Source organism: Monodon monoceros, unplaced genomic scaffold (genome assembly GCF_005190385.1).
Source record: "Monodon monoceros isolate NGI ecotype Baffin Bay Population unplaced genomic scaffold, NGI_Narwhal_1 Super_Scaffold_21, whole genome shotgun sequence".
Taxonomy (NCBI): domain Eukaryota; kingdom Metazoa; phylum Chordata; class Mammalia; order Artiodactyla; family Monodontidae; genus Monodon; species Monodon monoceros.
In genome coordinates, this window is record NW_021703778.1 from 112577797 (window position 1) to 112594754 (window position 16958).

Here is a 16958-nt window from a genome sequence, read left to right on the forward strand (position 1 = left end):
GTGCACAAGAAACAGCTAACGTATGACTGTCAAGTAGCAGTATCAGTATCCTCGACCAGAAGCAGTACAAACTCCCAAGTTCATTAAAAATGTTCCCCATTTTGATTTTGATTAGCATTCTCCATAACCGGTACTCAAAATGTGAATAACTTTGACTGCCAAAAAGAATACTGTACACTTTGGATTAGACTTAGCGTGAATGAAAGTGAAAATTCAGAAGGTAGGCTGAACTGCAGGGCCTCTGGCAGCTAGTCAGAAGACGTGAGAATCACATACATGTGCAGGCTCAGTGTTCACCTTCTTGGAACCAAGTCTTTCTCGTATTTAAACAAAAGCCCTTAGCAGTGGTTCACTGGTGGGGGAAAACCGGAGAACCTCGGCCGGCACCAAGGGCCAGCGGACCAGCAACACGGTTGAGCCCCGCGGCGCGCTGGCTTCCGCAGAGAGTGCCCCATGCGCTGGCAATTGGTCGACGTTGTGCGCTTGCTTTAGCCGCGTGTGGCTACTTTCCTGCTTGGAGTCTAGGCTAGGGTTTTACCCCGCGCTCCTGGATGAACTCCCTAGAGACTGTTGCGGGGCGTTAGTCATGAGGCCGGGGGAGAGGTCTCCACCTGGTGGAAACAAAGGCCTCCATTTCTGGCTTGGTCTCCCCTAATTCTCCTCGTCTCTCCGACGGGCCTACCTTCTCACACCTGGGCTCTGGCCACCTGGCGTAGGCTGGAGTGCGGTAGGACCCGCCGGTAACAGCCATCCTCTCCTGATATCCCCTCGAGGCTTACAGGACAGGCTATTCTAAGAACGCTCACCATCACCACCATCAAAGACGGTGGCGCTCACCTCCCACCTAGAGTTTGAAGCTAAATACTGAGATGTCCGTCTTTCCCCCAAAGAAGTATTCTCAGCCCTTTCTCCCTTCGAGTCTTTCATATTCAGACCAAACGCTTTCATTTGCTTATTCAGCATTTTTAACAGCCTGACTTTGCTGTCTGTTTGCGCTGCCCCTGGGAAGGTGTCAAACGCCTCTTTTCATTGTATTTAGTCACCCAGGTGCAGAGCAAGATTGAAAGAGACAGCGGAAGGACTTTCCCGGACTGTGCTGTCGCTCAACGGACCAAACCAATCATCATGCAGCTTGCCTTCGGGCCCTCCTCTTTGGGGGCGTGTCCCTAGTGAGTGATAGACGGAGCCGCCCGGCCCCGCTCAGCCCAGCCCACGTTGCTGCTTAGATTGAAATGCAGAACTCAAGCCTCTTTCATCGGGGCACAGACTTCCTTTTACTCCTTCCTTTTGCACTCTCGCCGCCTCCTCCCGGGGAGAAGCGGAGGCACCAGCGGCCCGGGGGAGCGACACACCGGGCCACTGAGGCCACGCGAAAAGTTTCTTTCTGGGAGTGCGGAACTGGGGCCCGGTTGGTGTACTGCTCGGAGCAATGGGTGAGTGGCGGCGGGGGACGCTGTCAGAACCGGGAAGGGAGGGAGGGAGCGAGCGGGCGAGGGAGGGAGGGAGGGCGCGCGAGGGCGCGCATCACTGAGCGCTCACACTCGCCTTATTGACTTTGCTCGTGTTCCTACAACTTGTAGGAACACGCTAAGGGTCAGAGACGCACAGCAGCTCAGTCTGAACGCGGGCTACTGGGTTGCTGCTGTTGATGCCATTTTCTGATTTCAAGAGTAGGGAGAGGTTGCATCAGCAAGCCCCGCGGTCCCAGTTGCGGACCAAATTTTGTTTCACATACACGCAGACACGGGGGGGGAAAAAACGCCAACCAGAAAAAAAGACTAGACTTTGTCTAATTGCGCAGGTCCCAAGGCGGGGCGCTGGGGATCAAGGGGGAGCGGCACAAGGACTTTAGCGCCGAGTAGGCGAGAAGGAGCCGCTTGCAGGCGTCGAGACCGATTTCCCCGCCTGCTTCGGAGACTTTTGAGCACTCGGAGAGGCCCTGCGTCTCACCACTACATTTGTCTGTAGCGGCCTCAGGCACTACCGGAATGAGGGAGGAGGGTCTGACTCGACCGCGGTGATTTGCGGCCGTTCCTCAAGGCTTGGGGACCTTACGGTTTGGTGAAAGCCCGGGTCCTTAGTCCGAGGCGGGTGTATCCGCCTTGTCCCATGACGCGCGCGGAGGCCGAGTGGCAAGCGCTTGTCCCAAACTGCGGATGCGCGTCCCGGCGCGCCATGTGTTCGTTTTGCAGAGCCAGCCTTCGGGGAGGTGAACCAGCTGGGAGGAGTATTCGTGAACGGGAGGCCGCTGCCCAACGCCATTCGGCTTCGCATAGTGGAGCTGGCCCAACTGGGCATCCGACCGTGTGACATCAGCCGCCAGCTACGGGTCTCGCACGGCTGCGTCAGCAAGATCCTGGCGCGCTACAATGAGACAGGCTCGATCTTGCCAGGGGCCATTGGGGGCAGCAAGCCTCGGGTCACCACCCCGACTGTGGTTAAGCACATCCGGACCTACAAGCAGAGGGACCCCGGCATCTTCGCCTGGGAGATACGGGACCGCCTACTGGCGGACGGCGTGTGTGACAAGTACAACGTGCCCTCGGTGAGCTCTATCAGCCGCATCCTGCGCAACAAGATCGGCAACTTGGCCCAACAGGGCCATTACGACTCATACAAGCAGCACCAGCCGGCGCCGCAGCCGGCGCTGCCCTATAACCACATCTACTCGTACCCCAGCCCCATCACGGCGGCCGCGGCTAAGGTGCCCACGCCGCCCGGCGTGCCCGCCATCCCCGGCTCAGTGGCCATGCCGCGCACCTGGCCCTCCTCCCACTCCGTCACCGACATCCTGGGCATTCGCTCCATCACCGACCAAGGTAAGGGCTCGGGGACCGGATGTGTGTATGTGCAGAGCTTCCCTCCGCAGCCTCTCTGGGGTCTCTGTATCTGCGGCCTCCGGGGGGGCCCGCGTCTATCCCACCGCCTGAGGCTTCTTCCTTTGGGAACGTAAGGGGCCCTCCCATGGGGTGTCCTGATCTCATTAACGTGAAATTCATGCCCTTCGTTTCCTTGCCACACGCAGTCTACTGCCTCATCTCAAACGACCAGACCCACAGCATCCCCCCATCCCCGACACATGGTTCGCATTTTCCACCCTCCCCCGCCTCGCGCGCCGCCGCAGCCTCAGACCAGCTCGCTCACTTGGAGAGCGCCGCCGGGGCCGGACTTGGGGCGCAGCCGGAGAGGCCCGAGCAGGCGTGGGGCTGCCGGCTGCAGACACTGCTGCGGGCAGCTTGTTTGGGGATCAGATGCGGCCGCGAGGAGTGGGGCACCCTGTGGAAACTGCAGTGTTCTTCTTGCATTCTGGCAATCAGACCAAATTTGCTCAGGCAGGAAGTTCAAATGTCACCTAATTGGTTTCATTCTTATGCTTCACTTCATTTTCCTCGGAAACGGAGGTCCTGAAGTTACTACTAGTAACTTGCGTGTTACAGCATTGCTCATTCTGGGACTAATTTTCTGCTTTATTTCTCTCTTTGTCCTCCCCCTCCTCCCCCCTCCTCCTCCCCCGCCGACACTTTTTACCTTAACAGATTTCACTACATATATGTCTTAGGAAGTGGCACCAACTACTGCTGTGATGAAGAGAAAATTCACGGCGATTTCATGCTGTCCTCTTTTCTGTTCTTTCCCGTTTTTCCCGCGCCTGCCGCTTCCCTTTAGGGTCCCCCAGCCCCCGGGAATGTGAGTGGACATCTAGTCCCTGCACGTTTTCAGTGGTGCCTTTCCTTTCTCACCCTTGACCTTGCGTGTGGTGTGTCTTTTCTGCTCGCTAAGAACGATTCCTCGAGCCCCTGTGCTTAGTCGGGCTTCCGCAGGAGACCCGAGGTTGTTTTCTTTTACTGCGTTGTTAAAACGGGACAAAACAAAACAAAAACAGCGTTAACTTCTTCCTCGGTAGGGAGAAAAAGTAAAAAATGCCCTAGACGCAGAATTTAAATAATGCAGAGATAAAGAGCCTACCTTCTTAATTTCTCAGCCAGAAGTTTAAAAAGAGCAGAGGAAAAATTAAATAGGAAAAGGGGAAATAGTTCCTTTAATTGTTTCCTGCCTTTCTCGGTTGCCACCACATTGGCACAATTATCTTTTTAAATAATTAAAGCATAGCCCTGATTTCTCATCTTCTTGTTTTCTGACTGTGACTTTACAAGATCCTTCTAAGAGCCTGGTTTTGTCTTGTTCGGAGCTGGTTGGAGCTTTATTTGAAGAGAGTTTGCCCTTGATTTATAGGATAAACTGACCTCACTGACACTTAAAGGAAGCCCCGGTTCATGGGAAAGTGTGAGATCAGCAGAAATGGGGGCGCGCAGGGGGATCTCAATTTCTTAAGATAACTTCAGGCTTGTGCCCACCGATTGCCTTTTGTCTGGGAAGGCAAGAAGAGACTGGCAGTTCTGGGCCAAAATACAGTTTCCTGGTGCAAATTGGAACACAATCTAATTCTTTGGAGAGGGGGAGGCATAGTGAAAAAAGACTGACAGAGTTGAAAAGAAAACTTTTGTTCCCTAGGGAGCCTACAATCAGACCAAATGTCAGTTGAAAAAGTATTAGATTATGGAGAGGAGCAACTCTTCATTCTACATGTTGTTGATTCTGGATACCAGCTTTAAACAACCTGTTTTCTGACAAATCTGTGAATATAAAATAATTAGTTCTACCAATGATCGTTTCTACAAAATAATTGCCCCTTTGAAGCACTGTATCAGATGGAAGTATTTAAAATCAAGTTGTAGTAGTTTTGTCAAACTTCATTCAGTCCTCCACCCATGGGTCCCAAAGACCAACTGCTCATAGTTTTCAAATATCTTCTCTTTAAAATTCTACTTGCTCACTTAAAGATGCCAGTGATTCAATATGTACACCTCTAGGTATCGTGGTAATCAGTTTACGCCCGTATAATTTTCTTTGCATCTCTATTAAAAACATAAAGGATAGCTGACGGCTTTACTTCTTTTCCAAAATACTTATACTTTAATTATCCTAACCTTTTGTTTCATTGAAAAAGAAAACCTATAACCTTACCTCTGACACTGGTGGCATTTACAGTGGTAACTGTAGTATTTATTTTTTAAGTCATATGCACATAACCTCATGTACTTAACGTGTAGAGATAGAGCATCAAGGGTAGTCTCACACAAGGTAGGCACATACGGAAGGCAGAAACCTGTGCACCTATGTTTTGCATGTATATTGTGGGCATCCTTTAGTTATTTGTTTGCAAAGGACTTTGCAGGTTTTTTGTTCCATCTGTTGACATAAGTACTAGATCTCCACAGCACAGTGAGCACTTTTCTGGATGTCTCTGAGAGCCAGCATAGGCGCGGTTAGGCCTGGGAGACCCTCTCTCCCTTTTCAGTTAGCACCAGTCTCAGATTTTTGTCGAACCCCAGTCGACCCCGGGTCAGGATTGGGACCGTGGCTTAGGAATGGGGAGAACGGCGCATTCAGTTTCACGGGTTCTTTCCCCGATTTGGGAAAACTGGGGGAAAATTCTCAGATTCCTTCCACTCGTTTCCCCGGGGGAGCGAGGACGGGAGGAGGTAATCAAAGGCCGGATGAAAAAGAAAAACGTATCTTCCCGCGGGCGTGGGGGAGAGGGCGGGGGGGAGGCCTACTTCGAGGCGAGTCACCTTGGCCGAGCCCTGGGCTCCCGGCCGGAGGGGCCGTTCCCGCACCCCTGGGAGGCGGAGGGCAGGGGGACGGCAGAGGTCGCAGCCCTCGCGCTCGCGGGTCGCGGGTTCGCAGCCGGCCTCAGGAGGGGGCGCGCGGTTGGCCCTCCAGCCTGACGCCCTCTCCTCCTCCCCAGGAGTGAGCGACAGCTCCCCCTACCACAGCCCCAAGGTGGAGGAGTGGAGCAGCCTGGGCCGCAGCAACTTCCCCGCCGCCGCCCCGCACGCGGTGAACGGGCTGGAGAAGGGGGCCTTGGAGCAGGAAGCCAAGTACGCTCAGGTGAGGACGCGAGGGCCCCGCCGGGTGGGCCGCGGGGGTTCGGGCGACGGAGGCCCCGGGCCCCTCTCGGAACCTCGACCGAGGAGAGACCCAGGTCCACTCCCCGTGGCGGCCACGAGCCCCAGGCCAGGGCGATGGGGGCGGGACGGAGGCCCGGACCCGCGAGGGTGTAGTGAGGCCTCGACCCCCGCGGCCCTGGAAGCGCCTCCGGGCCTGCTCGGCCGCTGGAGGCGCGGGGAGGTCGCGCCTGAAGCCTTTAACGCGGCTCGCGTCGGGGTACACTTACCCGGGAAGGCGCCTCCGAGGGGCCGGGAGAGCGGCCGCGGGTTCCCAGCTGCGCGCGGGACGAGCGGTCTGCACGCCCCAGGACGCGTCGCTGCGGCTCCCAGAGAACGGGCGCGCGTGGCTGGTCCTGCGACGGCGAGGAGAGGGCAAGCAGATAAACCGCGTAGTTACCATTTCCCGATTAAAGGTCACGTCGTAATCTCCCCAGGGAGGTTAGTGAGAAAACCTCAAATTATACGGACCGGCTGTGGACCGTTTAATTTTTCTTTCCCTCTCGCCCTCCCCCGACTCTCCATAAGAAAAATTAAAACACCCGGGTTTTTTTTTTTCTTTGAGAAAAACTAAGCAACCACAACAACAAAAGCCCAGGAGTTTTGAGTCTATATTCATCACCACGGTGGAGTCAGGAGTTCAAAGCTCTCAAAAAAGCAAACAACAACAAAAACAAACCTGGACCTTAAAGCAGCGTAAGGTTTATTTGAGCAGACCTGTGTAGGTTTGCAAATTTATTCATACCAAACTCCAATTCCAAAGCCTCAAAGTACCCAGTTTTCATTTTATTATTTTGAAATCTTAAAACCTTTAATGTTTTCTTATCTGTTAAACTTTTTAAAAAAGCGCAATGGAACTTGCAACGTTTATTCAATTGGGAAAAAAAATCCTAGTCTTTATTTTCCCTAACAAACCCCATTTTCAGTTCCTCTTCCCTCCCTTATTTTGTTAAAACAGAATCCCATATATATTAGTAGCTCTCCCATGACAAATATCACAGAAAATAGCAGCAAGGAAGGAGGGTCCCTTTCCTGAATCTCCTTCTACCGTAAAGAATGCCAAAGAGAAATTGTAAGAAAGTTTGTCACTACCTTCCACAGAAGAGCAGGTAATTCATAAAGAAGAGGCATTATGTACAATGGCACCATTGCCACTTACTCAAGTTATTAACCTTTTAGAGACTCCATTTTTTTCATCTATAAAACAGGGAAATAATAGGGTCAACCTCAAGAGATGTGAAATTTCAATGAGATAATGCAACCATAGGGCACATAGTAGGCATTCATTAAATATTACCCTGATAGAAATGGCGTTAGAGATTGACTCAAAAAACAACAAATTTTTTCTTTTGTCAGAATATACTTTGGTCAGCCAGCTCATGGTCAAAAAGTGTCAAGGTATTTTGTTACAAACAAAAGAGCATCTATAAAGCACCTAGTATACAGAGTAGTAAGCATTTAATTGGTGCTCAGTAATGTTTATTAGGTCTTCATTTCCTGGAATAACATTGTGAAGTACAGAGTTGAAAATAAAGGTCTCTAATTCCCACATGTAGTTGATGAACCCAGTTTATATATAAATCAGCGTCATAATCCAAAAATCTTTATGATTACTTTTATTTTTACTCCTTTGAATTATAGACCTAGTGTATTATCTTGTTTAGAAACGGTTAGTTAATACATACACTTCAAAATGAAACTAATCAATTTAAAATAAAAATAGAACACTGTGTCAAGTAATCTATCCTGCATATTCTGAACATTAAAAATCCATTACATTTTATACAGTGAATATCAAGTCACTTAATTATCAGATTTATAAGAGTAAGTAACTTAAATAAGTGGCCAAATAAGTATTGCTCTAAATGCTTGAGGACAAGTCAAAATTTTTTTGCAGAAGAAAAAGACATTTGTATCAAACTTTCGTTTGGAAAGTTCTTAATGGCAATATGCTAATCTTCTGCATTGCCATGTAGCAAGATAATACAAATGATGTAAAATATCAAAACTTGAAAAATTTCTGTGCATAATTAAATCAGTAGCTACTCTATTATGATTATCAAAATAGTGCTTAATGCTGAAGGTGTGCTAAGTAGACACATACACTTAGACTGTGTCATTTTGTGAGCAGTTTTGGAATTTAGATGTTGATTTCCTTGAGGGTAAAATTATACATTAAAACTTGCTCATAAACAAACATGCAAATGTAAGGTGTGTTGTGTGTGTGTATTCCATACGTATATGCATTTCTCCTACAAATATTCAAAGGGTAGTTTTATTTTTTTTAAGTTATATTTCAAAATGTTATCAGCATATGTCCATTTCCACAACCCTAGTGTAAACTTAGGTAAAACTTTTCTCTATTAGTATTATAAACAAAAATTGAAAGTCTTTGGCAAAAAAAAATTCTCAAAATTTTTGCACATAATACTTTTAGTGCATTTATGGTTGTTATTAAATAGTGTAGTATTATATAATCTCAGTTTCTTTTAGTATATAAAGGAGGAAATCAAGGGTTCAGGATTATAGGATTTAGAGCATAATCCTTTGTCAGAATATACCTGTAAAATTACCAGAGGGGCTGACTTGACAACTGATCATGGGTTCTATTGATTACTGTAATCTAGAGTTTCTATTTTCAGCTTAAACTGCAAAGAAAGATGCCCGATTGCTAGTAATTAGAACCTTATGCACACATCTATCTTGTTTTTGAAACATTAGTTTAGAATATTCAAACTGTACACTTTAATATTACACTGCAATTGATATTTTATAGTGCCATTCTGAAGTCCTTATTGTCTATCTTTGAGGATAGGAGAAAAAGGATATTTATTTTGGCTTTTTTCACCCACATTTAATATTGGGCTAGAACTCTTTAATCTCATCTAACTGTGAATGACAATAATGTTCTCTGGTTCCTAATCGCTGGTCCTTTTCTGTGGAAACTGTAAAACCTCTCTTGAATGCAACTGCATGGCAAAACAAAAACAAAAACAAAAACATACAGAGAAACATGAGGTTGGAATAGATCTACCCTTATACGTGGTACTTAGTGAATTAATGCCTCATTCTAACAGTTTATAAACAGTTGTATAGTTCTTGAAATTTTCTTTGTATAATTGGGCATGCTTTCTCAGAAAAAAATGAATATCTGGTACTCTAATTAAAGTCATCTGAATGGTAGATTTATAATCTTTGAGTATCTTCATTTTGGGGTAGTATACGTCAACTCAGACAGCAAGTTTAGTATAAAATTAGCTACAAATTGAGATCTCAGGAATGGAGAATAGTCTATAAACACTTGAATTTATGAAAAAGTTCAGAGTTAAATGAGATGTGAAAAGAGTTTAATTTGGAGACAAATTAATCTGAAATTCTTATGAAACATTCATTTGTACATTGTATTTGAAATAAAGATAGTATTTCAGCATACTGAATATAATTTTCTAGTGCATTATTTAACAGACTGGCTGTCCTTGCAGACACACTGTTCTTGTGAAAATATAAATGAAGTTGCCGTGGATTTTTCTTCATATCAAACAAAGTTAACTTTGTGTTAAATAATTTATAATTTTGTAGAGAATGCAATTTTAGGCAAATGCCAATAGTCTTTGAAATTCATGTTATTTATTATGAAAAATATTCTTTGACCTGATTAACTTTTAACTATGTTTTAAAACAAAATTAATGATTATGTATCGCTAAAATGTGTCATATAAAATACAAAAAAAAGCGATTTAAATTTTTTTCAAGGCTACATCAATTTTAATAACATTTTGGAAAAATAAAGTTTAGAAAAACATATTAAATAGCAGCTTTCCATTACCTGGAGACATTTAGATCTGCAATTACCCATAATTAAGATCCTTTTGGATGAATGTTGAAACCATATTTACAACTGTCATTTCATTTTGTCAGATTTATTCTACTAGGTTATTGCATAACGAATTAAGAAGGGTAGAACAGCAGTCAGAAAAATGATTTTCACCAAAAAAGAGAGAGAATCTTGTTTATTTTCAGATCTGAAGCTTTTTCTTGCTTATGATATCGAGGTTGAAATTCTAGGTGAAGCACATCTCTATTTGTGGCTGAACCTACTTTATTATAAGGCCAAGGTAAACTGATTTTGTCATAAGGGAAGAACCAGGTAGAACTGATGAGTGGATGAAAGACTGTAGATAGAAGACTTGGCACTGCTATTTGCATTTTCTTCAGGAGAAAAAATGTTGAGTAGACAACTACCAGCATCTGAAGAATAGTCTATAACATCTAATTGCCAGACAGTTGTCATACCAGTTTTTCACGGTCACAAGTGTTTGGATACTAATGCATTTCCATTTTCTCTGGGGGTGGGGGTGGGGAATAAATGGAATGACCATAAATCAAATAATGAAATAGCTAGGTTACAACTTTTATTGACCTTTTCAACAGCTTTACTCATTTTGCTTTACTTAAAGTGTAATGCTTGTTCGGTGATAAAGGGTGCCCAGTTTTTTGGTTTTTTTTTTCTGTTGTTTCTTAAAAGCAAGAGCCACACATCTTTTGCTTTCAAAAGGCTGCACTAACTTAAGTATACAAATGATTATGAAACGCCTATAATGTGTCCCATTTTGTGGGGATGTGAGATGATTAAAGACAAGTCCCTGTCCTCAAATTGTTTACAGTCTAGCTCTCTGCCACTATAGCTTCTCGACATATTCACTTAGGAATATTTTTGAAAACTGGCAAATCTGTATTTCTAACATTTTAGAACAAACGCAATGAAAACTCATACTTTCATTCTCTCTTGTGATGGCCCTAACTAGACTGCATTGCATCTTATGTATTTTTTCTGGACTCTTTCGTTTAATGTCAGTGGGATAAAAATCCATCTTTTTCTAGAAACATTCAACAGAGCAAGGAACTTACTTTTTCCAGGGTATACAATTTGGTCTGTTTTATTTTGTATTAGTAAATCTCGTTCTCAACATTAGGTAGAAGATAGTTTGCCTTAGGGAGGACCCTTGTACAGTTCTTTAGAGGAAAGGATTCTCAGGGCTTTCATGGAAGATCCACATGAAAAAGGGGCTGATGGATTGAGGTTTTATTTATGGAATCTTTAGGTAAAGTCATTTTCAAAAATGAGATTTCCATTACATGCCCATTGCTGGGGTTTCATTTGGAAAATTTGTTTACTCTTCCCTGGGGATTCCATATGTTGGTCAATTTATAAATCATATTTACAATCCAATTAAATAGAGTAATTTAGCATGTTTGCTCCCACTATATTTATGGTGTACATTTGGTAGTCTCTACTCAGCCTAACTAGCTTTTCAGATTAATTACATGCCCTTCACTGAAAACATTAAACAGATTTGGGAATTTTAAGTCATGTATTCTTTTATTGGAAAGAATAAACAAACATCAATGCTACCTGTAGTTGTTTTCCTTTGTGGTGGAAAATTTTACTCTTTCAGTGATTGCATCATAAATAACAATTACTTTACCTGGTAGAGATTTATACCTTTTACTAATGTCATGTTTCAAAATTAATAGTGAGAAAATTGAATGAATGAATAGTGAAGGTGGCAGGTACGTTTCAGTTAAAGCATGCTTGTTCCCTTATCTTGCTCAAGCCATTTTCTTAAAAATTTCTAAATCTGAACTTTAAAAGTAAAAAGGGAAATTAAGACGAAACTTTTCCACCCCAAATCTAGGTCATAATTTAACCTGAGGGAAAGCTAAGAGCTATTTTTAAACTGTTTAAAGATTTCTTTTTTTTTCTTTTAAGCAAACACTTTATTAGCCTCCCCTTGCCTTTTTCTACAAGACGAGGATGTCAAACCTCTCTGAGCTTCCCTTCCCAACTTTCCTTTCTGCAGTACAGAGGGACCCACATCACTAAAATGACTCTAAATATATTGCAGATTTTAGAGAACTTTGAAATATTTCATACTAATAGGACTAATAGCATGAAAAACAAGTTTGCCTTAATAGAAAATGGACAAATCTAGAAAGAACTCTTAGTGTTTTTTACACCTGACAAACAAATGTAGTTATGGAGTAAGTAAGGCATCTGAAGGTAACAGGGGCCTAAATCCAACATTTTCCCTCCCCCCAAATCCTAGGAGCATTACCTAAAATGAGAGTCTAGTCCAGCCTGGCTTTTCAGGGAGAACATCTCTGGGCAAAAAGAAGTGGACCCATGTAAGAGATTGTGGACATTACATCAGAATAGCTGAAGAGCCCCAAATAAAGGGGTCACATCAGAGAGCAGTGGTTCCAAGGGCAAGGGTGTAAGGAAGGGAAAGGGACAATAACAAAGCAAGTATTTCAGAGAGAAATGTAATGTTGAATGATAGAAAAAATATAAAGAAAACAGAATGAGTAGGAAAAACTTAGCTGTGATGAAAAATAGAACTCACCAATACATTTTTTTCTGCTAATGTATTACTAAACAATACGCTGTTTCTGTATTATAGTAAATAATCTAACCTATGTACTTGGAAAGTGTTGAGCAAAGGTTTTGATTATTTTAAAAGTAATTTCAACCTGAACATTCTTATTTTATGATTCTTGGTGCACATTGGCACAAATAGTATAAAATATTAATTAATGCTAGAATGGAAGAGGCCAAATATAGATGCAAACACCTTTCCATAACTGAAGTGGAACAATCCCTTTCCAAACTAATTTCTCTTAGGTTATTGGGAAAATTCTAGATGATAATGATCAGAAATAAAATCTCTATGCAATGCTAAATTTCTTCTGCAATTTGACAGTTGTCTATCTTCATACTCATCTGTTGAGAGCCTTAAAGTGTATCTTTTTTGAGCCATTTTCTAATGAGCCATTTTCAGAAAGAAGGAAAAAGTTTCTTTTAGAAGTTAAGAAACAGAATTAGGATCTAAGAATGGGAATCAGGTTCTAGAAGAGGAAAGAATCTTTTACCAGAAAAGATGCTCTAGTTTGAAATTAAATTGTACCTATCTTTTAATTGTCTGGAAGAGTAGCATGATTTGCTACAGAGGGTCCTGCAGCAGACAGGGATGATAATTTCTTTTAACACATGGCCATGGACTTGCTGATTGGCCTATAGGGTAAATGGCTAAACTCCTTAATCTATATTCTTTTGTATAAAAAGAGGATAATATTTCATTTGTATTCAACAGTGATGTGCAATGGCTTCTTAGTTAAAAAACAAAGCATCATCCATTGTAACATATTTTAATTTCAATTGAACATTGCATTGTACTCATTATAAATTATCTTGTAATTATTATAAACTCAATAGGTTAAAATGAGATACAATTTGTCAGTTCCAATTATTCGATAAAATATGTTGGGTATTTCTTAGTGCTTGGGACATAGGACAGATTCAGGAAACCTCAGTTTCCTTTCCTCTTCCCCATTTTTCAAAGAACAAGCACTCTGACAAAAAGAACATGAGGTGTGTCTTCTTATAGAACTACGCAAAGCTAACTCCTCTACTTTTATTCTTATTTTGTCAGAAATCCACAAGTAGTGTTAAATCACATTCATGTATATATTCTACTCCATGCATTACTCTAAATTGAGAAAATCATTTTTGAGACCCCACTGTTGCATTCTCATAGATGTGGAAGTGAAAATAATAACCAAATGAATTAAATTAGAAAACAATTTCTGTGTTGCAAATTGAATTGGAAAAAGTATCCAACATATGTCTGCTTTTCTTACCTCTAAGGCTTAAATTGGTTTTATGAATAATATTTCTATTATTTACATATAGTTTCATTAGGAAATATGGTGATATGTTTATTTATTCACATCACTACCAGGAAACAGGATTTTCTTTATTTCTAAACAATGTAGAAATGTTTTAAAAATTTTAATTAATTAATTAATTTTTGGCTGCATTGGGCCTTCGCTGCTGTGCGGGCTTTCTCTACTTGCGGCGAGCGGGGGGCTACTCTTCCTTGTGGTGCGCGGGCTTCTCCTTGCGGTGGCTTCTCTTGTTGCGGAGCATGGACTCTAGGCACGTGGGCTTCAGTAGTTGTGGCACGCGGGCTTCAGTAGTTGTGGCACGCTGGCTCAGTAGTTGTGGCCCATGGGCTCTATAGCGCAGGCTCAGTAGTTGTGGCGCATGGGCTTAGTTGCTTTGCCGGGTGTGGGATCTTCCCGGACCAGGGCTCAAACCTGTGTCCCCTGCATTGGCAGGCAGATTCTTAACCACTGTGTCACCAGGGAAGCCCCAACAATGTAGAAATTCAGGGGGAAAAATGAAGTTAGTTAAAGAAGGATGCCGAGTATTCATGCCAGAATGAGGATTAGAAATCAGGGTGTTTTTGGTGTTGTTAATAGTAACGATACCAACAATAATTTATTGGTTGCCAAGAGAACACTGGCTTCTAGGCAGACTTGCCTGCCAGCGTTGCTGCATTTAGTCTGCAAACTAACATTTTACATTTAAATTCATTTCAAGAGATTTATCCATGTGGCTTCTAAAAATTCAGATCACAGGGCCCTAAAACTTAGCAAGCAAATTTTCCAATTTCAAAACCATGCATATGCGATTCTTTTATATTCTGACAGTTTCCTTTTTGATAAAATAGCTCTGGAAAGTATACTCCCAATTGTCATTGAAGAACCCTTCTAGACAAACTGCCTGATTTTGCACGTCCTTCGTCCAACAAGCATTTTCAACATGGTTTTAAAATATGGCCCACGTTTTATTTAACAAAGGTCACGCTCATTTTGAGTTTCTAAAGTGACAGCCCATACTCTGCCCTTCTTTAATGGAAATGAAAGCTATACCAACCAGGCCCTTCACAAATGCCTCAACAAAAGAGTCAAACAAAACTGAAGTATGGGGAGGGTTGACAAAGGCAGATAGAGAGCTGAATGGATTCTAAGAGTACTTAATCACAATTAATTCTTTTCTCACCCTGCATTTCCTTCCTATAATTCCAAGTAGCAAAAGCAAATACTGTGAATTTTCTGGTTGTAGCTTCCTCAAAATCTTTGTGGAAAGAATATGTTTAAGTAGCAAGACTGTGAATGCATTTAGAATATAAAAAGAGTCAAGTCTAAACAACAACAACAAAAAATCAGAAAGTAGGGTCAGAATATTGTTAGTTACTACTCAGAACTGACATTCTGCTTCTTTCTAAGAACTCGTGAAATGTCAACCGCTCTAATGTGATTTTCACCTCTTCTCTTTTCCTACTCCTCTTAGGCACCAAATGGTCTCCCAGCTGTAAGCAGTTTTGTGTCAGCATCCAGCATGGCTCCTTATCCTACCCCAGCCCAAGTGTCGCCTTACATGACCTACAGCGCTGCTCCTTCTGGTTATGTTGCTGGACACGGGTGGCAACATGCCAGTGGCACCCCACTTTCCCCCCACAACTGTGACATTCCCGCGTCGCTGGCGTTCAAGGGAATGCAGGCAGCCCGAGAAGGTAGCCACTCTGTCACGGCTTCCGCACTCTGATGGGAGATTCCGTCTGCCGCAGCTTCACCCGAGTCCCGCCCCGCGCCCCCCCCACCTCAGCACACCCTCCCCTTCTTCCCTGGTCTCGGATCCCACCCCTCTGCCCTCCAACCCTCCTGCCTCGAAAGCTGGCTTTACGGACTCACATCCTCTGTGCTGGTGACACTTAAATATCTCTTACCATAACTTCTCTCTCACAGGACACCTGACATGACTGTAGGAGTTAAAAACAAAAGCAATGTTAAGGACTGAACGAGACGTTTGTGTTGGCCACACACTGTTTTAACATAGTGAAGAAACCTGCACCCCTCAAAGGGCTTAAGGAACTTTTAAAACTAGTCTTTGGTAAAACCACATGTGTATATTTATTCTAAATCAACCTGAACTTCTGAAACGTGCAATTGTTGAGATTTTGCAAAACCAATAAAATAGGTATAGAAAAAGTTATGCTACACCCTCTAATCAAATAAGGTAACAAAATAATCCTTAATTCATCATTAGGAAACCAATCAATAATTGACTTGAGTGATCCGTTGTTTATTTTTAACAGATGGCATATTTTGTTGGAAAATACATGTATAACTTAAGCAATATCTGAATTTAGCTCCTCCTGGTGTTTTGACTTGGTTCCAAATACAATAATGTTTATACTTTCTATTAGTTTGTAAATATGGACTCTGGTGCATTTGTGTTTTCATTCCATGGGATAGGCCCCTCCCCTGCCCCCACCCCTCTCTATTTTTTTCCTTTCTTTTTGCAAAGGTGACTTTCCGGCAATGTCTTTGTCTCTGTTTGGTGGTGGGCTGCTCAGGCTCCTGGACCTGGACTTGCCCCAGATTTTGTGTGTGCAGTGAAGGCTTCGACATCTCATGAAGGACGTTTTCTTTCTACAACAGAGGATTCAAAACACAGATAAAACAAGCCAGTCTCCCATTTTGTATCCCAATCAAACAACACACATGCCAAGCATATAAAGACAAGAGGGTGGAAAATATCTGAACAAAGCTCTACAGGAAGTCACTTAGAAACTTAAGTTTAATGTGAAATGCTTTGCAAAGACACTTAAAATGAACTTTATGTTAAGAAAACCACTGTGAAACTAAATTGTACTGTTATTGTTGGCTTACCTGTGTGTTCAGCAATCTCAGCCCAAAATTACGTTGTAATTTAAAGACAATGGAAAATTCTGCTCTAATGAATGTAAAAATGGCTTGCTGTGAAGTTTACATTGTTGTACAGAAGCATGTTTCACGTGTAGGTAAACTGGTGGTGGTATTAGAAATACAAATGCTATTTAATTTTTAAAAATTCCCTTTATTCATTTCTGGAGTTACGGGACACAGTTTAACTGATGGATCTTTCTAAACCAATTTGTTTTTCACTTTAGTGTTAATCATAGAGCTGAGGGGTATGTGTGTGTGTGTGTGTGTGTGTGTGTGAGCATGTGATTATGTGTTGTATTTTAAAACAGTTGATTTTCTTGGGCAAAATTCTACAGT

The 16958-nt window shown here is 42.9% G+C and overlaps 2 protein-coding genes across 3 annotated transcripts in view; one reads left to right on the forward strand and one right to left on the reverse strand.

Moving 5' to 3' along the window:
* Positions 1-1243: 1243 nt before the first annotated feature.
* On the forward strand, positions 1244-16812 carry PAX9 (paired box 9). 2 transcript variants are annotated; one of them, XM_029236550.1, is made up of 4 exons: positions 1244-1433; positions 2193-2819; positions 5813-5952; positions 15205-16812. In XM_029236550.1, exons 1-4 carry the CDS (start codon positions 1430-1432, stop codon positions 15457-15459), a joined length of 1026 nt encoding a protein of 341 aa, XP_029092383.1. In that variant the 5' UTR covers positions 1244-1429; the 3' UTR covers positions 15460-16812. The 2 variants fall into 2 exon arrangements, with proteins under 2 accessions (XP_029092383.1, XP_029092382.1); XM_029236549.1 differs by having other exon boundaries at positions 5810-5952; positions 15205-15476.
* Positions 16293-16958, reverse strand: part of SLC25A21 (solute carrier family 25 member 21) — a 531884-nt gene continuing 531218 nt past the window's right edge. The window contains exon 10 of the mRNA XM_029236552.1: positions 16293-16346. Within this exon, the coding sequence (XP_029092385.1) occupies positions 16327-16346 (20 nt within the window). The 3' untranslated portion in view covers positions 16293-16326. The remainder of the gene's footprint in view (positions 16347-16958) is intronic.

What these genes read in the sequence shown, in the direction of transcription:
- PAX9 (XM_029236549.1), top strand. An exon ending in TCGCTCCATCACCGACCAAG is followed by an intron (nt 2,820 to 5,809) that starts GTAAGGGCTCGG and finishes CCTCCTCCCCAG; the next exon opens with GAGTGAGCGACAGCTCCCCC. An exon ending in AGGAAGCCAAGTACGCTCAG is followed by an intron (nt 5,953 to 15,204) that starts GTGAGGACGCGA and finishes TACTCCTCTTAG; the next exon opens with GCACCAAATGGTCTCCCAGC.